Here is a 23,342-nt window from a genome sequence, read left to right on the forward strand (position 1 = left end):
TAGCAGAAATTCATTTAAATTAGTGCACTGTTCAGAGCAAGCAGCAGGCTCTGTAACACTCCTTTCTGGTACACTGCCTGGAAAGCTGGAGTACTGAGCAACTAGTGACTCAGAACCGCCGCAGACAGACACTTTGTTGAGGAGACTGCTCGCCTGAAGTTTGCAGGGACTCTTCTGAGGTTCCAGAAACTCTCAGGATTTACCACCAGCCTCAGAAAGCTAGGATTCCCCGGTCTTAACTCCTTGCTCCAGCACTGACACCATGTAACCCTGCACAAGTCACTTCAAGACCCTGTTTTTGTATCTGAGCTTTTCCAGCAGTAAAAACGGAAAGGACTTGATCACCTGCAGCTCATTAAGCACAGAAAGGAAAAGCTCTGTGCAATGCCCTGCCTTCATCAGTATCCTCCAAGATATGCTACCTTTATATTTCATCATATTATGCTGATCTTTCAGCAATGCAGAGGGAGGACATGCCTGTGACGATGAGATAACACAAGAACCACTAGCTCTCACGCAGGTCTTTTCTTTCAAAGGGCAGGGAAACCGAGGCACCACAATTTGCCCAAGGTCAGCCCTCCCAGCCAGCAGCAAGGCTGCACCTGAAGCTGTATTTACTGCCTTGCAGTCTTACACGCGAAGCACCAGACGATGGTCAGTGCACCTTTTAGTGCCTCTAATGAACTTCATTGCAAAATGACAGAACATCCATGAAAATTACAACCAAGCGCCTGAGCGTGTGCTACACGTACCAGGTGTTACGGCATCCCTTCCCCCCCTCAGTACCTTTCGCTCTTTATATTCTCCTCCGGTATCCTGAGCCTCTATTCCCCCTCTCCTGCTCCCAGCCGAGCGGGAGCTGCTGCTGGAAGCAGCCCAGGCCTGCAGCTACCCCGGGGGGTCAGCAAAGGCAGCCCCCCAGGAACAGCCACCCGCCCAGCTGTTTCCCCGCACCGCCGGCACACGGGAGGGCACCCCGGCCCCCGCACCCCGGGGGCACCCACCGGGGGGGGATCTGGGGGGCCGGACCCCGGCAGGACGCGGCCCTGAGGGGACCTGAGGCAGGACCCACTCCTGACAAGCCGGGCCCGCTCCCGCCGGGCCCTCAGATCCCCCACAGCCCCTACAGCTCCCCCCTGGGCCCTCAGAGCTCCCACAGGCCCCACCAGCCCCCGGCCCTCAGACAACCCCCCAGCCCCCGGAGCCCCCATTGCAGGCCCGGGGCCCTCAGAGACAACCCCCCCCCCCCGACCCAACAGCCCCTGGCCCTCAGACTCCCCCCCAAGACCCCACAGCCCCCGGCCCTCAGACCCCCCCCTCTGGCCCCGGGGCCCTCAGAGACCCCACAACCCCCGGCCCTCAGAGACCCCCCCTCAGGTCCCCTGAGCCCCCCCCTCCGTCAAGCCCCCAGCCCCTCAGACCCTCCCCGGGCCCCACAGCCCACCCCGCCCGCCCGCCCGCCCGCCCCGGCAGCTCCAGAGCGGAGCCGCCAGCCGGGCCCTGCGGTCCCCAAGCCCCACAGCGGCCCCACAGCGGCCCCACAGGCCCGGGCCCTCCCGCACCCGCCGCCCCTCGGGAGGAGGAAGAGGAGGGGGCCGGGTGGGGGTGCCTCACCTGGAGAGGTGCTTCAGGATCTGCTTCTTGATGATGCCGGCCATGCCGCGGGGCTCAGGGCCGCGGGCGGCGGGACCCCATCGCGGCGCCGCCGCCCCGCCCCGCCGCGCCCCCTGGCGGCCCCCGCGCGCGCCGCAGCCGCACTCCCCGCGTGTGCGCGCAGAGGGCGGCCGCACGGCCCCCCCCTCCCCCCGCCACGGGCAGGGCCGCGGCGCGAATCGGCCTGCCCCGGCCGTGCGCGCTCCCCCCCGGCCCCCAGAGCCCCGAAGCCCCCACAGCCCCCTGGGCCCTCAGATCCCCCAGCCCCCGGCCCTCAGAGCCCCCCAGGCCTCAGACCCCCCTCTCCAAGCCCAACAGCCCCTGGCCCTCAGAACCCCCACGGCCCTCAGCCCCCCCCCCCCCCAACCCCGCAGCACTCAGAACCCCCCCCAAGCCCCTCAGCCCCCAGAGCCCCCTGGGCCCTCAGACCCCCCAGGTCCCTCAGCCCCCAGTGCCCCTTGGCCCTCAGACCATCCCCCCCCCCCCTTACCCTCAGCCCCCCCTGCCCTCAAACCCCACCCCAGGCCCTCTGAGCCCCCAAGGGGAAGCCCATAAGCGAGGGCACCAGCCACTTTGGGCAGCTTTTAACGACGTGCTTTTGCCTCTATTAAAATGTTGATTCTTCACACCCCTGGAGCTACAGGAGAAAATCACCAAGACACAAACCAGCTCGGTCTCACCCCTCTTCCTTGCGCTGCTCCCTGCCTCCCAGGTCAGCCGAAAGTAAGTTTTTCTAGAAGAGGCACTCATTACAAAAATAAAATTTTCAACAGAAAGCAACGCAACCAGTGAGGCTGCTTGGAAGGAAAAAAAGAAAATTAATCGTCCTTTCAGGCAGTTTCTGTGCTGCTTAGCTTATGTTTGCACTGTAACGCCTTGGTGGACAACAATGAAGACTGTTTCACATATTGTGCTGGATTTCAGCTTGGATGACAAGGGAGTGTTTTGCTTTCAAGGCTACGCTGAGCAAAGGGAACCCCACATAAATGGTTACGCCGTTGTGCGAGGACAGCCTGCCCACCAGGGCCTTACAGCGATCAGTCATGCCACTAACAGCTCCATGGCAAAAAAACCACGTTTGTACTTTACCGAGTACATTCTGTTTTAACCTGATAGCAGGTTGGGGAACTCAAGTGGCATACAAGGCTTGAACTTTTATGGAAGCCCCAGCGCTCATTGTCGCTAGTTCCGATTTTTTTCCCCAGGAGAAAGTCATTAGCATGCCTTGACAGGGCACATTGTGCGTGCGATGTAAAAGCAACCCAGCTTCAACGCAAAGCTGAAAAACGCTCAGGTTATTGATCAGGGAGACATGTCCCCAGTCAGCAGTTTCACCTTCCGCGACACACGCTGGTACAATCATTTCAGCTCCTTGCCACCTACTTGGCGCCTGCCGCGGGAGATGCAGCTGCACCACGATCCCTTCGCTGTCGGACGCAGGGAACGTGGGAGCAGCAGGATCCCCTCCACCCGTGCTGCAGCACTGCCACACGGCTCGAGGCCCGCGCGCTGCAGAAGTCCACTCCGAGTATGGTTTATTGTAGAAACATGCTTTAACCTTTGCCTCGTCTCAGTGTTTGTTGAACACAGCTATTAAGTATTGAGGTATGAAATATTTGGTGCCTCAACTACACCACGTTACTTACAGGAGAGTGTGAAAAGCACATGAGCTCCTAAAAATATCATCTCCTCTAACTGACTGGACTGTCCTGTCCCATAGCGGAGTGCAACTTGGAAAAGCAGCCCTCGCAGTCCTGCTAACCAAACACTTTCTTCTGTGATGCAAATCACCCCCATGCTTTCATATTGGATGCAAATATGCCACGAATGAGTTGGACAGTTCTGCAGACTGAAGTAGATGACAAAGGTTAGGCAGCCAGAATAAATTCTTTTAATTCAATCACAGTTGTGCACCTGCACTACTCGTCAAAAGCAAAATCCTTTTCATAAACTAAAGGGCCTGAGATATGTCTTCAACCCCACATCCCTTTATGCTGAGAAGGGCACTGAGGGTTAATAACTACTGATGCAACAACTCCAATAATGTAATTAGATGTGTCCAGACAAGAGCCGCAGTAGCAATAGAAGAGCAGAGAGGTACATTCAGCAGCATCAAAACAATTTCTGCGAGAAGTAGCCTTTTAACAGCATCTCTCTGCTTCTGTCAGTAGAGGATCAACATTTTATGAAATTCAACCTATTCTGTGCCAGTAAAGTCACTTAATGTTGCAGTTTCCCCAGCCACGGATACCACTGCAGTCTTTTCTGATGCCACCTTTTCTGCTCTGAATTAAAGCCACGCATACTTGTTTTGAAACAAGAATTCAAAATGCAGATAGTAATACATCTCTCGAGGGGTATGACATGCAAAAAGAGAGACTACCTAAGGACTCAGGAGAAAAAGAAACCCTGACAAATTCTGTGCAAGACAGGTAGCGAGAGAACAAAGAACTGACATCTCTTTCTGCCAGGCAGAGAAACCACACACAGAGTAAGGCTCAGATTCTCCGTACGTAAACCAGCATCAATGATTTATTGTTGTGTTTTACAATTCAGTGGGAGGGGAAAAAAAACAACCAAACAAAAAATCCACCAAAAAAACTCAGATCAGGTACAAGAGCATCAGTCCAGTGTGTATCTAGGTCAAACCGTCTGCAGTCTGGAATAACAGCAGATTTCCTCTACACACTGTTTTAATATAAAATCCTAGGGAAACAGGTCTATGGTATTTTATCATACGGAAGATCGTAACATGACAAAGAAAAGGCAGCTCCGTTTCCACCTTTATCTGTCTGGACGGGTCATTCCCGGCCTGGTTGGCACCATCATGGGTCTGGAGGGCGGCCTCATCATTGGGGGCCCTGGCATCATCGGCATGTGTCCTCCCATCGGCGGCCTCATCCCTGGCGCTATGAGGGGAAAGGGAGGGTGTTAGAGAAGAGGTCTCAGGAGCAGCGACTGGCGAGTCACAGCAGCACAGCCTGCAGGTTCTCTCCCCCACCCGCCAGGGAACTTCCATTTACAAGTGCATAAGCTTTGATCTGGAAGCTGCCTGAGCTGGACTGCATTTCCCTGAAGGACATCAGCAATCAGCAGAGGAAGAACCACGTTCCTGGGTTATACGCCCACTGTTGACAATATTCACTGACAAATTATTTTCAACTGCTGCAGATAGACACTCGCTTAATTACTGAATTAGAAAGTTCATTTTGAAAACAGTGCGAAATGCTCCAGTTAAGTGTGTTTGAAAAAAAAAAAAAACAAAACCAGACTGGTGTACTTCTGACAGCTGGGCAACAGCATGGCCAAAGAAAAGCAGGTGCTCTACTAAAAAGCACTGGCATAATGGTTCCCATCCAACTTCTCCATTTCCTTTCCAGCAGCCACTACGCTGCCCAACATCGCAGATTACACACGTATTTTGTGCCTTTAAAAACCCTTCAAGAACATTTTCTACCAGCAAGATAACTGCAAAGACACTTCGCTACTTGTAGTGTGCGTGTTCCTTTACATTGGTCCCAGTCAGTGCTTCAGTAAGACACCCCCTGAGAATTCTTCAAATGCCAGTAAGCCCAAAAGCGGAATGGACCAAGACATTTTACTTTGCCTTTACAGTTCTGGAAACAACTTTTTTAAGGCACGTCGTCTCTCTGGAACACATCATCTTGAGATATTTTAAACAACAAAAATCGTTTAGTGCTGAAATGTCCCCCTTGTGCAAAAATGGGAGCACTACCAACACAGAATTCCTAAACAATTAAAGATGGTGCTGTGAAGACTAGAGGTAGAAAAGCTACAATTTACCAGAGCAAGTTTCAGCTGTACTAGTAAGTACCCTCAACAAGTACCAAAGGAACTTTGATCAGCACTTAAGGCTGTTTTACATCTCACCGCGCAGGTAACGGATCAGCAAACGTGTCTACAGAGCACACAAACTGAAATACAGCTCGACACGCGGGGCTGTCCATCCATGCTGCACCTAATGCAGTGTCTGAAGTGATGCGAGCTGTGAACTCGAGCTCATCCCCACAGCTACACCCAACACGGCAGCTGCTTTGCATTTTCCACTGAGCTCCTTTCGTAACTCTCTTGTTGCTCAGCGGGACAGAAAACACAACCCATGCATCCTGCAGAGCAGACCAGAAAGTACCTCGGTTACAGAGATTTACCTCTCTCCAGACTTACCGGGTCCAACCGGCATCATTCCAGGCGGGGGGGGCCCCATCATCGGCATCATTGGGGGTCCACCCATGTGAGGGGCCGGCATCATGCCGGGCCGCGGGGGGCCAGCTGGGGACAGACAGACTCATTACACACCGGACTGCTTTCACATTCACCGACTATGTGCAGTGCAAAGCAGTTAATAACTTTACAGGACATTTTAGTACTTAAGGTGTCTCAGATGACTTTATAACTGCCTGTCTTCACTTTCAGTTTCAACTGTGACTTCAGGTGCCAAAAAGTGAACCGGAGAAAGAATATTCTAGCCGTTATTTCCAACTTCACACACCTAACGCAGATGACTACCACGGCCAACAGCAGGACTCCAGCCAGAAAGGGCTCTCAGCTGTTTGCCAGCTGAAGTGCAAAAGGTTATCAATCCTGTTCTATTTAAAAAATAAAAAAACCCCAAACCCCATGCTGGAAGTTTTAATGAAGCTATCTACACAGCAGCTAGCAAGTAGTGAGGAGGCACACACTTCCATTCATGTACTCAACATTGCTAAAATAAGACAAGCTAATGATAAGATGGTTGCTGAGACACTCTTACAAAACATTCCCTTACATTTTGCTCCTCACAAGGTCAAAACATCTTGGTTCGATTTTAAGCTAAAAGGGCTTTTCTTTACAAGTCCAGGAAACATGCAACACAGCTGAAGAGGGCTCCCGTCCCAGACAAAAACTGTCCGGTTCAGACTTACGGATGCTGGGAGGAGGTGGTATCATGGCTCCTGCGGGAGGTGGCGCCGAGAATGGTGTCGGTGGGATTTTCCCTTGCTGAAATGCAGCCGCTACATTGGGGGGGAAAAGAAAAAAAAAAAAAAGGAAAGAAAGAATCCCAGGAAAAAAACCAGTTACTAGGCTGAGGAAGCTCCTGCGCCAATCCTCCTTGTCATGCCACGCGGTCAGAGCATACTTCACGTCATGCTGCACGCTCAGTTGTTCTAACTCTGGAACAAATCCCTGGTTTATGCTGCTTGTCATGGCGGAAGCACCTGATATTCTTGGAGACAATTATTATATTAATTACTCCAGCTGAGACTAGAGAGCTCCTTGATGAATCTCACACACCTAACAGGAAGGCGGACGGTAGAGAAAACACATCACGTGGTTTGCAGCTGCGGCTTTCACCTGGGATCATTTGGTAAAAACATGCTGCCTTGGAAATGGTAACAAGGCAGCGGCTGAGGTAGGTGACAAAAAGCTTGAAAAACCCGCGAAAGGGAAGAGGAGAAATTCAAAAGACTGGAATCAATGAGAAGGCAACAGGAGTGAAAGGTGGACTCATCATGAGGAAAACGGACACAAGGAAATGGAACAAAGCTGCGTCAGGGGAAGCCCAGACTGGACATTAGGAAATGGCTGAGCGGGCGGGCGCTGGAACAGGCGCCCCAGGGTGCCGGGGGCCACAGCACCCAGCCTGCCAGGGTTCAGCGAGCGCCTGGGCGACGCTCTTGAGTCACACAGTTTAGTTTTAGGGAGTCCTGTGAGGAGCAGGGAGTAGGACTGGATGATCCTTATGGGTCCCTTCCGACCTGACATGCTCTATGATCTAAAAAAAGCTGCCACAAAGTTAACCTGGCTCTTGTATTTTTTCTGACAAAGGAAAGAACCGTTATTCAGAGGGGAGGCAAGAGGAAAAGAACCGTATAAACTGTGAGAGGAAATGCCTCACACTTTATTTGAGCCTTTGGGGGGGTGGGGGGGGGGCCAACCAATATCCCTAGGGAATCGAGGGCAAGTACGGCATTTTGTTTTAAAAAAAAAAAAAGTAAAAATCCATACATTTCAATGTCTATTTTCCTCTCTTCTGCATTCCTTATTCACACTCTCTATGTAACCATGCTACTACCCAAAAGTAAAAACACATTACATGACCCTGTGTGACGTCACCGGCAGCACTAAGGGCAGCGGTACCTACAACCCCCTCAGCCACAGTAAGGCAGCAAACGCCTCCTTACAACAACCCCCGGGGCAGAGCCCGCCGCCTCGCAGGCAGAAGCCCCCGCTGTGGTGAGTTCAAGGCTGAGATTCCCAGCGATGTTTTCGCTCATGACTCGCAGGGCAAGGGCTCACCAGGGAAGCGAGGAAGAATCAAGGTGGAAGGACAGAAGAAAAGCAGGTAGAGGAAAGACAGCGGAAGTAAAGGGGAAGAGGCGCAGGGTCAGGGAAGGATTAGCCTTACTTGTTTTGTCAATCAGGCTCTGAGCTTGTTCCTCCATCCATTTCTGATAGTAGTCTTTCACGTTCTCTTTGTGCTTTCGGCCACTGCAGTGGGTTTTTCTCACGGAGGGCTGAAAAAATTCACATAAACCCAAAGTTAACAGGGAAACGTTGTATAATTTTAAACATTTACAAATTAGCGGTATAAAATAGGTCGGTTTCAGCACCCAGCCAGAGGGCGGGTGACGTGCAAAACCCTAAATGGTAATTGTTGAGCGTCGGCCACCGACCGCCAGCGAGGCTCGAAGCCCTCCCGCTCCCGAGTGGCTTTTGCAAAGGAGCAGGAAAAAGAGATCAAACGAGCGGGACGCCGCTATGGAGCAAACACGCCGGCTTTAGCCTGGGTAAGCCCTGGTTTAAGGCGTCTGGTGGGGGTTTGGTACTCACCGAGTCGTGGGTGAGGTACGTGTCGCAGTAATCGCAATAAAACCTGAGGAGGGAAAACTCTCGTTACTCCAACGAGCACGAACCGACGGCCGGGGCCGCCGCAGCCTGCCCGGGGACGGACGGACGGACGGACCGACCCCTCTCCCCAGACCCCCACCCCAGCGCTCACTTGGGCATGGTGCTCCCCGCTCCCCACCGCCGCCAGGAAGTGACGCACTACCACAGCGACAGCTTCCGTCGCGTGACGCCCGAACAGCGGCGGCGGGGGGGCGGGGCTCAGCGCTCGACGGCGGCCCGAGGGGGACCAGAGAGGCCAGGGGGGAGGTTTCGCTTTTCCCGCCTTGCAGGCGGGCTCCCGCCGCTCCCCGCAGTCGCTTCTGACGTCACGCCGCCGTTCAGCCACCCGCAAACCCGCATCAGAGCGGGGCCTTCGCCGCTCCCCGCCGAGGGGTTCTGCTCCCTGTTCCCGCCGGAGCGGGGCCCGCGGCTGGTGTTTGGGAGGGAAAATCCGTGACGTAACGCGCAGGGTTGCGTCAAAAAACAGCAAGAGGTTTATTTACGTTCAAAAGATTAACATAGAGCAGGGGTCGGGCCCGGCCGCGCCCCCCGGCGCTGGCGGGGCGGGACCCGCGGCCCGTTACCGCGCTCGGGGGTGACGCTCTGTCTTGCCGTCACGAGGCCGCGCCCCGAGGGGCCTCGCGGGTCTGCAAACTGCGGGGAAAGCGTCATTTTTTTGCGGGGGGAGGGGTTGAGGGGGGAAATCCCGCCGTCCGCGAGACCCCGCCCTGGCGGGCTTTGCGCCGCCTCGTTTGTGTAGCGCCACGTGACGTCACAGTGATTTGCATACATCAACACGCGCCCGCGCCACCCCCGTACATGGCAGCGCGCGGCCGGGGTGGGAGGGCCACGCAAATTTCTCCCGCCTTGTGACGCAGTTCCTCCCCCCCGCCCAAAGATGGCGAGGGCGCCGTATGCAAATGACGTTTTACATGCGAGGGCCACGCCCCGTCGCCCTTGCCAATCTCCTTCCGCCGGGCGGAGGGGCGGGGCACCGATGCACCCGCACCCGCGCGTGGGGTGACGTCCGCCGCGGTGGCGTCATAGGCTGCGTGCCCCTGGCGCGAGGCGGGGCGGCGCTTGCGCAGTGCCGGGAGCGGCTGGCGTCGCCCGCGCCCCCTCTTCCCCCCCCCTCCCCTCCCCCCCGCCGTGCCCGCGCTCCCCCCGCCCCCACCCGGCCCTGAGGCGGCGGCGGCGGCAGCGGCGGGAGCGGGAGCGGGGCGGCCCCGGGGCGGCGGCGGGGAGAGCCCCGCCGGGCGCCATGGAGGGCATGGACGTGGACCTGGACGCGGAGCTGATGCAGAAGTTCAGCTGCCTGGGCACCACCGACAAGGACGTGCTGATCGGCGAGTTCCAGCGGCTCCTCGGGTTCCAGCTCAGCCCCGCCGGCTGCGCCTTCTTCCTCGACATGACCAACTGGTGCGGGGGGCCGGGGCCGGGCGGGGAGCGGGGCCGACCGAGGGCGGCCCTGAGGCGGCCGAGCGGGCCCTGAGGGGAGCCGGGGAGCGCGGCCGGCCCTGAGGGGCCGCCTCCCCCGCCGCCTCAGGGCCCGTCCCGCCGCCCTCAGGGCTGGGGGTGCCGGGGGAGGGGGGCGCTCACCGCCGGTCCCCATCGCCGCCCCCGGGCCGGTGATGGCGGTGGGCCGGCTGTGTGTGTGTGGGGAGGGAGCTATCATGGCAGCGCGGCGGCGGAGAGGAGCAGGACGGGGGCGAGGAGGCAGCCGGGCTCGCCTCCCCTCCCCACCTCGGGGTTGTGATTTTTTTTTGGCCACTTCGCGGAGCCCGTCGGTCAAAGGGCTGTAGAGCTGTTAAAGAGTGACTAATTGATGGGAAGGAAGGGGGCATGTGATCCGCGGACCCAGGAGCTCTTAAAGGGCGCTTTCCCTGAGGATGGGCTGAACCTAGGGATGGATTGCGGTGCCCGGGACCCCATAGCGGGGTCAGAAGGAGGGAGAACCGGGGCAGAAAGGCTGCGTGGGAGCCTTGGAGCCACCACGGCCCCACGCAAAAGTTACCTAGGTGTTTGGTAAAAACTTAGTACCTGCTTGCAAACTATGGATCACTCTCTAAATACTCTGGTTTTCGGCGTATATTTTGGCTTTATAGACTCTCTGTCGCTGCCCTACGAAAAACAAAAGCAGGTACAGGTTATCAGGGAAGCCGCAGCTTGAGGAAAAACGTGTGGAAATGTGCAATACAATGGTGAAAAACAGAATCCAGGAGTCTTAGTGGTGCAGTGAGCCCAGCGACTGCGAAAGAATGTTGTGAAATTGCTGCTGTCTGAATTGTGGACTCCTTGCCACCACTTGCATCTTTTAAACCATCTCTAATAGCTTTGGTGTTGTATAGGACAGGAACCAAAATGTGACCCTCTTAGGAGGTTCGCTTCCCTCCACTGTGATGGATGTAGGAGAGCAACAACATGTTTTCTGTTTCAGATATTGTTAACAGGGATTACTTAGTGAAGTTATAGTTGTTATTTTTTGTTAGTGGTATAATATCGAATCCAGAAACCTGAGGTTCGAAACTTGAAATCCGAGAGGTCTCAATATCAACAGTTGGGGGAAAAAACTTGTGCGGAATTGTTGAACTAGTAAACAGTAGTAAGACTTTGTCACCTTTTTCCTTTCATCTTTCCCTCCTCCTGCAGCTCTGTATTGAATTATATTGGCAAATTTGCATCTGCAGAGGGAGTCAGGGAATAGCAAATAAAACCATGTGTTTTGTAAGCTGATACAATGCGAAAGAAGGTCTTTCTCGAGGAGTTTGAGAGTTTGCTTTGGAGAAGCGGTTCACGGCAGAAGATGCTTTCCCACTTAATTCACATGTTCATGATATGAATAAAACAGCCAAATACCAGGGTTTTTGCTGTGCTCATAGATCATAGACTGTCGTGATGTTCCTTGGGAGAACAGAGAGCTTAGAGACGAGCCTGGAAGTTACTTGTGAAGATACTATGTATAACTGTAGTATTCCTGGTCAGTGTTGAAGCAGCTCTTTCTTTTTCAGGAGTATTTAATTTCTTTTTGGAGTAACAGTATCTCAATTACAGCCTTATAACCAGCGGCTTTTTTTTAAAAAAAAAAATTTTTTCATTACAGTTGAAGAAAATTATTAAGTGGTGAAAACTTCACAACTTCAGTGGCTCGGTCGGTACCAAAAACATATGTTTTCAATTTTTTAAGTATTAGTTGATAAGCCTTGTAGATGGATGGGGACGTGCGAAAAGGAAATCTGTGAAGTTGGTATAATGTGTACAAGAGTGTACGAAAATTAGCACGGGCTGTAGCGAGATTGCTCTTAGAGTGGGCTTGAAGCCTGTGAGAGTTTAACCTTTCAACAGCAGGGAGCTGAGTTAGGTATGCTGGCAGGTGCTGCTCGTTTTTCTCGTGTGCTTGCCAGGGCGCTGCTTTCCTGACCTGCGGTATCATTTGTTGTGCCTGGTTTTGTGCAGTTTGCAGTTCTGCTGCTGTGTTTCTGTCCCGTTCTCCAGCTCCCACCTCTCCTTAGTATGGCCTTTGGGTTATTGGCCTGACCGTGCTACACCTGCTCTCAGTCGTTATGAAAAGGTGCAATTAAGACATGCATCCCCTTTCTGGAAACACCTTTCTATTGTCACGTTGAAGGACCCTGTGCAAGTTAACTCTGTAATCCACGCTGCCCCAGGTGATGTTAGGCAGTGGCCTACTAGGTTTGGGTTTTGTGGCCTAGAATTAGGGTCAGAATCTTCTATTGCGGGTCTGTCCTGCAAATAATTTGTCTCAAGGAAGTTGTCACGTCACTTTTCCTTTTGTTAGAGATGTGGCACTTTTCTGCAGTGATGGTCCCTCCGCTCTCTTTCTGCATCAGGATTAGTGTTCATCTGCAGGAAATGGTGAGGGAGTTCATGGCACGGGTGACAGAAGGGCACTTACTTGGTGGGCTGGGTTCTCTTTAGCAATGTTCATGGATGGGTTAATTAACAAAGACATAAATAATTTTCACTAGAACCCTTTTTTTTCCCTCCACAAATGTGGTGAGCTGCTCTGGCGATAATTATGTACTCTCCAGACCTGAAGTTATTTCCCTGTTGTACGCCCTTCCCATATTGTGTAGTAAACAATGTGAGATGTAATGTGTTTTGAAAGAGTATTTCCAATAGGATTGGTAATGGTATTTAACGTATTTAAAGTGAATTTGCAGTTCTGCTGAAATAGAGGTATTATTTAAAAATAGCTTATTCAGCCAATTTGGAGGGGAAAAAATAGTGGTTGATTCTGGAGCAATATAGATATTTGTAAGTAGCCTTTAAAAGTGTCCACTTCTCCCTGGAATTGCTCGATGTGCTTTCAAAGTTCTGGCAGACTTGGGACAGCGCTAAGAAACTGCCAGCTGGTTTTATTCACCATATTGCAAAAATGCTTCAGGTAGAACATAAGCATCTGAAGTTTCTGCGACTGTTCCTTGATCTTCAAGAAATACAGGTTAAACACTTTGAGTTGTCTTTTTCCCCTGTTATTTATTAAACACTTTCCTAGAGATCTGCCTCTTTTTAATTATGTGTTGAGTTCTGGTTGTGGGCTGTTATAACTTCTTAGCTTTCTGCTACACAAATCCAACTTTGCCCTTGTCGAGAGTCCTGGCTGTACGTTCCTTAAGGGCAGTGCGCATTGTCCCTCTTCAATATTTACTTATTTATTTTTCATTAGAAGTTGTGAGGCTTTTGAGAGGTTGGGCTTTCCCTTCTGGCCTCAAACCAAAAGTGAACTTCTCCAAAAGATGTTTTGGCATCAAAATATTTCTTCCTTGGGAGGAAAACCCAGGCAGCGGAGTTGGGAGGGCATTTTTCTGCCATTGCATCCAGGATAAAAATCCACCCTCCATTAAATGGCATGCTTAACTCTCCCTGCTCCCTTCCCCCCTCCAGATGTTATGCAATGCAGAGCCCGGCTGCCGGCACACTGAAGCACATCCAAGGCTGCAGGTTTGAGGGAGGGGGCTCAGTGGGATGGTAGGAGTGATTTTTGTGGTAAAGTGAAGTTCCAGGTGTCTCCAGCTCCTCTCTGTTATGTGATAGTATGGCCAGGAACGTGTCTGGACTTGTCGAGACTCAGTCTACCTGCATAAGAAACTCCTTTTGAAAACTGTTTGCGCTGTTTTAAAACTAGGGATTGTTTAGGTCAGAGAATTGGTGCTGAGCGAGTCTGTGCCAAGATACCTACTCATAGTCTTCCTCAGGCCAGACGGTCGTAGGTCCCTGGATAGGTGGTACTGTGGCAGATGGGCCTTCCGGAAAACACTTGCAAAACAAAAGTTCCAAGGTGCCAGCCCAGCCGCGTCTGCTCTTCAGCAATACGGATTAGTGTAGATGTAAGAGCAGAGGAAACTTTGCACAGAAGGTGCATTGTATTTTTTTGTTGACACTCAGTTAAGGCCTGTTTCATAAAAGTCATTAGATTCCTCTAATGATGGTATGGAAATTGTATTGTGACAGGGAAGAGGAATTTTATTTTAATTGGAGAGTATAGCAACTTGAGGGCAAGAGGCTGCAGCGTCAGGCTTGGAGCTTCTTTAGTTCTGTGAGAAAGTAAATTAATTTGACTTCAAGTAGCTAGTGGTGCTGGATTGAAAATCCATATTTCAGCACAGTTGGCTGTGAAGGGAGTGCTAATTTGGAAGCCTTAATGTATGTATATTTCAGTAATTTACATGTATTATTTCTTTACATTCTCTTTTTAGCTTTTGTTTAGAAAGCTGAATTTTTTAGTCTTGTAGGTGTGATATTTAATTGAAATGTGTCAGATAATGATGGCTTCCATTGTGTGTGGGGGAAAAAGTTTTATTGTTGCAAGCCCCAGACTTTTTTGATCTAGCTTTCTGGTGAAAAAAGGTCTTGTTAAGGTCATTATTTGTAAGGTAGTCAGATCTCTTCTGGAAGACCTAATTTTTTTTCATATGATTAGAAGAATTTGTAGCTGTATCCCAGTTTACCTAGTACTCTAAAGATGATGTTTTGTATGAAAACATAAGTTTATCCCTGAAAATACGACATAAATCTGCTTTAAAACCTCTTTCTGTATTGTGAGATGTAGGGCATTTCTGTACGTGTGAGTGAGGGAGCCAGGGTGAGGTAGGAATTAGCTATCGGTGATACCAATTTTTTACATCAGAGATCCAAAATTTTCAAGCATGGCAAGGAAAATGTATCCTAACATTTCTCTGCAAGTGTTTTATTGGTCTTGGAGAACAGACAGAATATTGGCTTTTAACAAAATTAAAATTGCCTTTTAAATACATGTTTTTATCCCTGTGGGTGGGCTATTTAAATTCATTAAATCAAATGAACCACCTCTATTGCCCAGAAGTTGATGTACTTGATTAGGGGTCTAAAGACATGTTTTAGCTTAATGGGGGGGGGGGGTTTATTGCTTTTACTCTGACTTTGTGTAAGTGTTTAATTTTTGCTTTCTAGCAAAGATGATAGGATGCTACTTTAAGGAAAAGTGGGTGAAAGTGTATCTGTTAACATTAGTGCTGGACTGTAGGTACTATTCAGAGAAATACTCAAAGTATATTTAGCTAAAACATGAGGACATATGGAATTTAACAGAACAGATTCATATCAACAGGATTTACTCACACAGGATGCATTTCCCATAAGGGGTAATGCTAGTACACCTGATTTTTAACCTTGCAGGTGTCTGCAGAACTGCCATTTAAAAAAAAAGCATGTGGATGTCCTATGTTAATAGATTTTTTTTGTTTCCTTGTCAAAAGCAGCTCTCCAAGTGTGTGTCAGGAAACGCTCAGGGTTGAAATGCTCCTTCTCTGAGAGCTCATATGCGGACAGGTTACCACATGTCAGCCAAAGGATGGTCCTGGTGCGCGGGCAGGCGCTGTCCCCAGCCTTCCTGCGCCTATTTAAAGGGTTGCTGGTACAATATATCCAGTCATCATGTGGTAAATCCATTTTCTTTTTCCAGTCTTCAAATAGTTTCATGTTCTCTTTCAAAGATCGGTGGAAGCAGCATATTTAGAAAGCAAATAACAAGGACATGCAAAGTCAGACTGTGCAGCCGTGAAGTTTTTAGGCATTACCTATCAGGATATGAGTGTCGAGGTGGAATGTGTGGCCTTAGCTGCTCCCGCACTGTGAAACCTTTGATCGTGTAGTTAAAGCAAAAGCCATTTTTATTGATTACAGAATGGCTCTACATGATTGCTCTGGTGGAGGACTTCACTACAACTAATCGCTGCCATTAAAACACCTGCATTTTTTATTCCAACCCTTGCTTAAACACCAGCAGCCCCCCAAGAATTTAGTTGATCTCTTAAATCAAAACACTGTTGTTATATCATTCTTCAGATGCAAATATGCATCTCTTATTACTGATCAAATACATCTGATTGTCAATCTAATATTTTGTTAGATTTGAGAAAAAGATGTCTATTCTTGTCTGGTCTTATATCAAGATCTCTTCTCTAGCTTTTATTTGGAGATCCTGACTGAAGGGTGAACAAACTAATTTGGTTTCCTCAGCTCTTTGAAGGCAAGGTTTTTGTTAGTGTCCAGTGAACTAATCCACTGCTATCGGAGAACTCCATCTGGTTTTCAACAGATGTTCTGTCTTGCTACATTTACTGAGTTCCTCTTTTTTTCCCCTCGATGTGGGAAGTCAAAGGAAGGTAGGATAAAGCAACAAATGGTAGGATTTTCTCTTTCCCTGAACTAAGAAATATAAAACCTTCTTTTCTATTCACATTGGCATTGTTGGATTTGCCACAGAGGTTATTATGGCACTGCAAGTGTGGAGTTGTGCTATGTGTGCTTTACCTGAAAGAGCTCGGGGTCCCTGCCGTCCATGTTTTGTCTACTCCTCATCTCAGTCCATGGGACTCCTCTCACTTCCCATTTGCTAATCCACATTCAGATATATCTGAGGAAAACTTCCCCAGTGCTCTCTACAAATCTCAAGCTTGGTCTTGATACTGCTTTCCTTTTGACAGGGCAGCAGGAGGAATCCTCGTGTCACGGCAGAGGCAGGAAACCTGAGCTCTCAAGTCAGTCCTCCTCCTTCCCTGGAAACTTCTTTGGGTTGGTTCAGTGCTCCTCCAGGCCTTTGGTGGGGAAGTAACAGTGGTGGGTGGGAGTCATACTGCATTGCTTCTCTTCTTCCTAAATCAGGTGATAAGAACAAAAAATCTTGTATTCATATGTGTCTCGGTACATGGGAATTGTTTTAAGTGACCTAGGTCTTAATGTGATTCTAGTTATATTGGTAGGTGGTGACCAGTTGAACTGAATGTGGTGAGAAGGGTGAAGCGCTGGGTTTAAAGGATCATTTGGGTTTTGATAAAGTTTAGTAGTAGGGAAGAGGGAAGGCGAGGATTTAAACTTGATGGCATTCTTTCTTTCAAACATTTGGTGGAGTGCTGTCCTTGGAGGCAGAAAAGACACCATGGACATGTGTCTAGTAGCTCCTGAGGTACCATTGCCAAAATGCCAGAACGGGCGGGTGATCTCCAGGCTGTGGCCGCTGCTGAGCAGTGCACGCATGCACAGGGCCATCCACACCCTGTGGCTGGCGAGCAGAAAATCGGTTTTAAACTGCCTAGTCCATCATGGCTAACTTAGAGCGTAGCAGATGTCTTCTTAGTACATGTGAACTCTTGTAGACTCTTGCACCTCTGGTGTCCATAACTGTACCCTGATGCTACTAAAAATAACAGAATTGTAGAATTAAACAATCAAAAAATATTTTCTTGGGCAGCTTTTATTTAGTGCACTAAATAAAAAAGCAAACATGCACCCCTTCTCCAGAATAACTCTAATATTAGACCTGATTATTTTGAATGAAAGCTAGACTTTAATTACAATATATTTTTAACTGTAGAACACACTATAATTGTGCTGTGCTCAGTTACAAAACATTTAAAAACTGGGTGCATGTGAAATGGAAATGTAAGCAGACAACTGCAGCAGAAGGAATTGGGTACAATATAATTTTAGTCCAGCTGGACTGCCTTACATGCCTGAACTTGTTCTCAGACAGTTTCTGTAGCTTAATCCCCCCTTTACTTTAATGCAGACAATTATAGATTGGTGACATAGTTTATACTGAGGAATTAGCAGTTACAGAATCATCTCCACGCTGGCAGCTCTTGATTACCTTCCACGGGGAAGAGCTGCTGCCTGTTTCCAATGGCAGCAAGCAGAGAGCAGCTCCTGCTGTGACATTCTCAAAATATTTTACCCCCCCGCTTAAAGCTCCTGACCACCTGCTTTAGGGGAGGGTTCAGCTGCTGGTGGTGGCTGCATGGACTTGTGCTTGTAGCAGCATCGTAGTATCGATTCTGTCACTGAGACCGCTTGCTGTTGGTTGGCAAGGTACAGCGCCCGGCCAAGCGCAGGCACCAGGATAATGGTTAAACTGCCGACGCGTGTGTTTGTTAACAGCCTGGTAAAGGAAAGTGATTTCCTTTGGTGGTTTGGGGTGCGCCGAGAACGGTGTGCCTCTCCTGTGGCCTCCCAGTCTCTTCCTTGCGCTGCCCCTGTAAAGAGCGCAGTGTTGCTGCTGGTTGCTGCAGGTTTCTCTCGTCTTCCTGGAACGTCCTGAAAATGGCTGTTTACAGCTAAGACAATGAAATGTTTTTCTGTGGCTTCATGTGAGAAAATACATAAGCTTTGAATTAGCTGGTTCCTCCAAACCCCCCCCCCCCAGCTGTGTAAGTTCAACTAAAAGCTTTCGCCTTCCCTCAGTGGCCATCTTCAATATAACATTTTCTAAGGTAGTTTCCCAACCTTGTGGTTTAGTGTAGGAGAGGTCAAGAATGAAGATAACTGATAACGCAGATTTTGCTTTGTGAAATGATGTCTGGTAAAAGCCATTCACTGATTAAAATTCCAGTCCTTGAAAACATCTTGAGACTTCCCACTTAATTGCCACGTGTCATCTCTATTGAAAATGTTTGAATTGAAAACTCCAGGTAAAAGTGCTTCCCTGTGGTGTCGCAAGTGCATCTCTTTCCCCCGCCTCCTGCAGCTTTCTCTGAGGCTTTGAGTGCGGCATCTCCTACTTCAGGAGCAGCAGGGTAGCGATGTCCTAGCTTGTAGTGTTGTCAGTACAGCTCCCCAGTAGCTGGGGTAAATGAAATCCAAAGAAGGTACTGGAGACTAAGAGACAAAAAGCGTGGCCTTAGGATTGCCTCATTTGGATGTCCTCCATGTACATTTTTAGTCTCTCCCACCTGTATCATGTAGAGATGTTCCATTGTTTAGGAGCGAGAAATTATCCATCTGCTGCACTATTTCTTTTGCACATTTCCTTCTGCTTTTAACAATAGACACCTTATGGGGTATTATGGTGCCTGGTTACATATTGCATTGGGAGAAGGAGAGAAAGGCCTGTAAAGGTTGAGGGTTCTGTTATGGAAAGAGCACAGAGTGTTCTACGTAACACGTGATGTTCTTGAGATTTCATTGTACTTTTATATATTGCTGCTCAGTTTTTGCATTGCATGTTTCCAGGATAATCACACCTGAGTTGCTTCTCTCATGACAAAATATTGCGCCATACGTGGGCGCTGAGGACATACAATGAACATACATTATAGATTGGACACTTGCCTGGCTTTCCTCTTCCTCCACACAGGGAGAGAGATGTAACTTGGCATTTACTTTTATTACAGTTGCTCTGCACGATGAAGTGGCTGAGTCCATTTGTCAAAGTGCTTTCTACTTGACTTAATAAATGTCTACTTTCTGCGTATGATCTAACAGCTACATCCTGTGTGAAAGTCTAAATTGAAGGCTAACTTGGAATTGCACTGAGAAGTCTCTACCCTTTGCTTTTTCTGGCAGCTCAGAAGAGTCAGCTCTGGAAACTTTCACCTGTCACTGGTGTGGCTGTAGGAGTGGGCAGGAGTAATAAGAGCAAAATTTGGATTTTGAGCCTATGCTTTGACTTGATTTGGATTTTTACCCCCCAAAAAACTTTTAAAAAATATTTTTCTTTGGGTCTTTCATCAAAGAATTTGACAACAAATGAAAACTTACTGATTCCTATAACATTTATTGTTAAAATTGCAAAGTTGTTGCTTTCTACTGTAAATGTTATTTTGGAGAGGAATTCTCATGTGTCACCACATACATTGACCTGCACATCATAAGGGATTTTTTTTCGAGTTCAGACCTTTAAGCTGCTAGATTGAAAACAAAACCAGAATACCGTTCCTGGTGTCAGCCCAGCAGGATGGCTGGTGGGAGAGCTCAGTGGGAGGGTTACAGCTGCTCGATGGTAGCCAATTCCTCCAGTTCACTTTTCCCTACCTGTTTGAGAGTCCCTGTTTGCTGGGACTCTGATGTCCCTTGTCTGGGGTGTTAGGATGACCTGGTTGTATTGCTTTACTTCCAAGATGCTTAACCCGTGTATGTTGAAAGGATCATATGCTTTATTGCTAACAGAAGGATTAGGTATTGTGCATATGCCCTGCCTTGCATAAGACCGCAGTGAGTAAGCCTTGGTGCTTCGGTTCCTTCAGTTCTCCTAAAAAAGAATCTGATTGAATCAATAATAAAAATATTTCCAATTATCTGTATATTGCTTTTTGTTTGCACAACAGTTAGGTTGTATAAGGAGGCCTCTAGTTTGTGAATTGATTTGGAAGAATTCCTTTTATTTTTGAATACTGCGTGGTGACCTAGTTAATTGGGAGTAATTACTGTCTAAATATATTGGTTTAACATAACAAAAGGCCGTCTGGAAAAAAAAAAACTGGGAAGGGGAGGAATGGCTCAAGATAAACCACCTCTTCGCAAAACACTTAAGAGTTGTTAAGGGACATCTCCAGAGCTATTAGCAGAGAAGGTTTTAACTTCACTATTGTAATTTAGCTCCTGAGGCTTGAAACAAAGCAGCAGAGCAAAAGAATTGATCTGAAAAGAAACACTTTCTCTGGTTCTGCGGGTAGAATTTTGTCGGGTAAAAGCACTTGACATGTGAGAGTCATGGGATGCCCTTGGAGAGGAAGGAGTGGGATATCCACAGTTAGACTGGATTTGGTTGATAATATGGAGCTATAACCTTTATTTGCTGCCCTCTGCCCTCTCTCTTTCCAGAATCTTGCTCTTAGGACTGACAGTGAGCACTGTGGTGACTGTAAGTAGGCTCACCTGGTCTGTGGGGTGTCTGCTGCTTGCAGGCTTTTTTCAGGGGTTTGAGCCTAAATCCTGTTGGACCTGCTCTGTAAGTATGGCAGAGCTACAAACTCTCGCAGTGCAGGACTGCTCTAAAAATGGAAAAATTGCTTCATTTAGGAAAGGTGAGGAGGGCCTGACACCTGAAGGGCTTTGTTAAGACAGACATGTATGGCCATCCCTGTAATTAGCAGAGATCAGTCATGGAAATCACACTGGCTAGATTTGGCACGCTCATCTTCATTTCGAAGTTGTTTGGCTTATAATAATTCATCTCATATGGTAGAGAGAAAAGGGGTAGTGGGGTGCAAGTCATACCTAGGAGGAGTAAAATACAACAGGCGTGGATGTGTAAGCGGGACATTTATATTATAACCCCTTCCTCTCTGAGGTCTGACTCTGTTCCTGTCCCTGAAGTATCTGCAGTTGGCGCTATGCAATTACAGCTGGGGCACAAGAGTAAAGTCCAAGTACACAAGTATGACGGTAAAATATGTATCTATAAAAACAAATATATAAAACATAAGTTTCAGGGCCTTGAATGTGTTTGACCTTGAAGCCACTTCTCTCATTGAATGCTTGCATTTGCTTGTAAAGTCCACTAATACTGTGCCTATAGTAGAAAGGCAGAGCGGTAGGGTGTACTACTTAGTCTCCAGAACCTGCAAATAATCAGGATGCAAATAGTTTGCCTCTGCAAATGGCACTCATTTTTCCCAAGCAAGATGCTGCATTCAAACTGATACTTGGGATTTTTGGGGGTAGGGAAGGCGGGGAGCACCGTCTCCTTGGAAAGAGTGGAGATGAAGCCAGCAGTGCCACGTTGCTGGCTTTGCTGGTTGGGTAAGCGGGTGACACGACTAAAGCGTGATCGCTGTATCTCTTGCAGCAGAGCGGTGCCATACGGCCTCTCAGTGGCTATCTCTTAGGTTGTCTGTGTCAAAGAGCTTGAACTTAAGTCAGATTTGCTTTGTCATCCTGACTCTGGCTCTCGCCACTTTCAATTTCTCTTTAGTTTCTGGAAGCTTCTTTTTAATTCTCTAGTGGGAAGGCCAAGACGTATCCGAACGTGCAAAAGGGCCCACCCCAAACAAAACCCGCTGCACGTTGATCAAAACAATGGGAGTGGGAAGGTGGGTTTGTGAATGTCCGATTGCAAAAGGGTGGCAAATCTGTTTTTCTGCATGTGCTCTTTAGTTAGTTTTTAACTAAATGCTGCAGAGGACTAGAGTTGTTTCCCAATGGCAAAGCAAGCAATGAAATATGACACAGGGAGGGGAAGGGAGTTGGCAGGGGGCCTATGTGCACAAATAGCCCACTACCTTTTGAAGCGTGTTTGCAGCCAAGCAAACAAAAAACAGTGCAGGCTGCCTTACAAAGAATTACAGTAGAAATCTTCCCCTTTGAACTCTTATTTTTTCCTCTCAGTGTCAATAAAATATCATTACTGGGTCCAGAATCATAACTCACAAGGCATTGTAGTATGTCTGAAAATGTCTTCATGTAGTAGTGGATTAGGAAGAAAAGGAGCTGTATTGCTGTCTTTTGTAGCTCTTGGAATACCTTTTGCCTTGGATTTCTGTAATATGGGAAGAAATAGTAGTGAAAACTATACTCCAGATCATAGTGTTAGCTGTTTGAGCGAACAGGAGTCTCTTGGCACAGCCCAGTTGTGAGTTATGTAAATCTTGTGTAGTGTATAAGCAACAGGCGGTTGGTGACGTAAAACCGAGCATTTGTCTCTATTTATTGGCTAATGTGACATGCACCCTTCCTGTAGCATTTGACTGAGCTGGCTGTATTAAATATAGCCGACGCTCCTAAGTAGAAAACGCTTCAAGCTGAATAATGGCTTCTGGTCTGAAATTCATTGTTCTAAACGTGGTAATCTTACACGGTGGCTCTTTTGTCTCCATATCAAAGTCCGTTTGGTGTGGATGGCGAAAGGTCTCGCTGTAAGCCTTGGTTTGCTAAACTTGCCAATCGATCACTGTGGCCATGTTGAGCGGAACATTCCTCCAGTGCCTCCGAACATGCTGGCTGTGCTCTGGGAGACATAGTGGGATGTCAGTAACTCCTGCGGTGATTATCTTCTGTCATTTGTGGTGGATTACCAAACTGATACATCTGTTGTGTAGGTCCTCTCCCACTCGCTCCTTCGTGGGTGGCTGGCAGAGCTGCCTAATACTGCTGTTACCCCTTTGACCAAAGCTCCAGTGTTATTAGCTACTTTGCTTTGGGCCCTCTGTGTTCTCTGTGAGGAGAAAGCAGTCCCATGCAGCTCTGAATTTATCCAGAATGTCTGATTTTATTTTTTTTCCCTTGAATGCTGTAGGAATTGAACAGGAGGCAGTTTCTTTGCTCACCGTTTCGAGCCTCTTTCCAGCTGGCAAGCAGTCTGAAAAGCCCTATGTTTGCTCTTTCTCAGGGTCATGCTCAAATGTTTCTCTTGCTTTTCACCTTGGCTTTCTGGCTTTGGTTTAGACACATGACACTCCACCACAATACAAACCCTCAATGTATCATTGTACCCATACAGTGCAGCTTCTGACTGGCCTTCTGCATGGCTTTCTTTTAGGTGGTGGGGTTTTTTCCTATCCTGCTCAAAAAAAGCAGCAGAGATTTTT

At 48.7% G+C, this 23,342-nt stretch overlaps 3 protein-coding genes across 5 annotated transcripts in view; 1 reads left to right on the plus strand and 2 right to left on the minus strand.

Annotated features, from left to right (window-relative positions):
- BLTP3A (bridge-like lipid transfer protein family member 3A) overlaps nt 1-1,726 on the minus strand; it is a 35,608-nt gene extending 33,882 nt beyond the window's left edge. The window contains exon 1 of the mRNA XM_064472353.1: nt 1,615-1,726. Within this exon, the coding sequence (XP_064328423.1) occupies nt 1,615-1,658 (44 nt within the window). The 5' untranslated portion in view covers nt 1,659-1,726. The remainder of the gene's footprint in view (nt 1-1,614) is intronic.
- Nucleotides 1,727-4,167: 2,441 nt separating this feature from the next.
- SNRPC (small nuclear ribonucleoprotein polypeptide C) lies at nt 4,168-8,935 on the minus strand. Of its 2 annotated transcripts, none has more exons than XM_064472047.1 (6): nt 8,654-8,935; nt 8,485-8,527; nt 8,060-8,168; nt 6,576-6,668; nt 5,839-5,943; nt 4,168-4,562 (listed from the first exon to the last, which is right to left on the minus strand). In XM_064472047.1, the coding sequence occupies exons 1-6, from the start codon at nt 8,659-8,661 to the stop codon at nt 4,438-4,440; spliced, it is 483 nt and encodes a 160-aa protein (XP_064328117.1). In that variant the 5' UTR covers nt 8,662-8,935; the 3' UTR covers nt 4,168-4,437. The 2 variants fall into 2 exon arrangements, with proteins under 2 accessions (XP_064328117.1, XP_064328118.1); XM_064472048.1 differs by having other exon boundaries at nt 6,576-6,665; nt 8,654-8,802.
- Nucleotides 8,936-9,634: 699 nt separating this feature from the next.
- ILRUN (inflammation and lipid regulator with UBA-like and NBR1-like domains) overlaps nt 9,635-23,342 on the plus strand; it is a 32,529-nt gene continuing 18,821 nt past the window's right edge. For both annotated transcript variants that reach the window (XR_010376096.1, XM_064472046.1), the window contains exon 1: nt 9,635-9,960. Coding sequence is in view for 1 of the 2 variants with exons in the window: in XM_064472046.1 (XP_064328116.1) it covers nt 9,803-9,960 (158 nt within the window). In the remaining variant the exon portion in view is untranslated. The remainder of the gene's footprint in view (nt 9,961-23,342) is intronic.

This window comes from Phalacrocorax carbo, chromosome 23, assembly GCF_963921805.1.
Source record: "Phalacrocorax carbo chromosome 23, bPhaCar2.1, whole genome shotgun sequence".
In the NCBI taxonomy this organism is placed as follows: Eukaryota; Metazoa; Chordata; class Aves; order Suliformes; family Phalacrocoracidae; genus Phalacrocorax; species Phalacrocorax carbo.

Bases quoted from the DNA above. Each gene is read 5' to 3' on its own strand.
- SNRPC (XM_064472047.1), bottom strand. The intron at 5,944-6,575 runs GTAAGTCTGAAC...GTCTGTCCCCAG, and splicing joins ACCACCTCCTCCCAGCATCC to CTGGCCCCCCGCGGCCCGGC. The intron at 4,563-5,838 runs GTAAGTCTGGAG...TTCCCCTCATAG, and splicing joins AATGATGCCGGTTGGACCCG to CGCCAGGGATGAGGCCGCCG.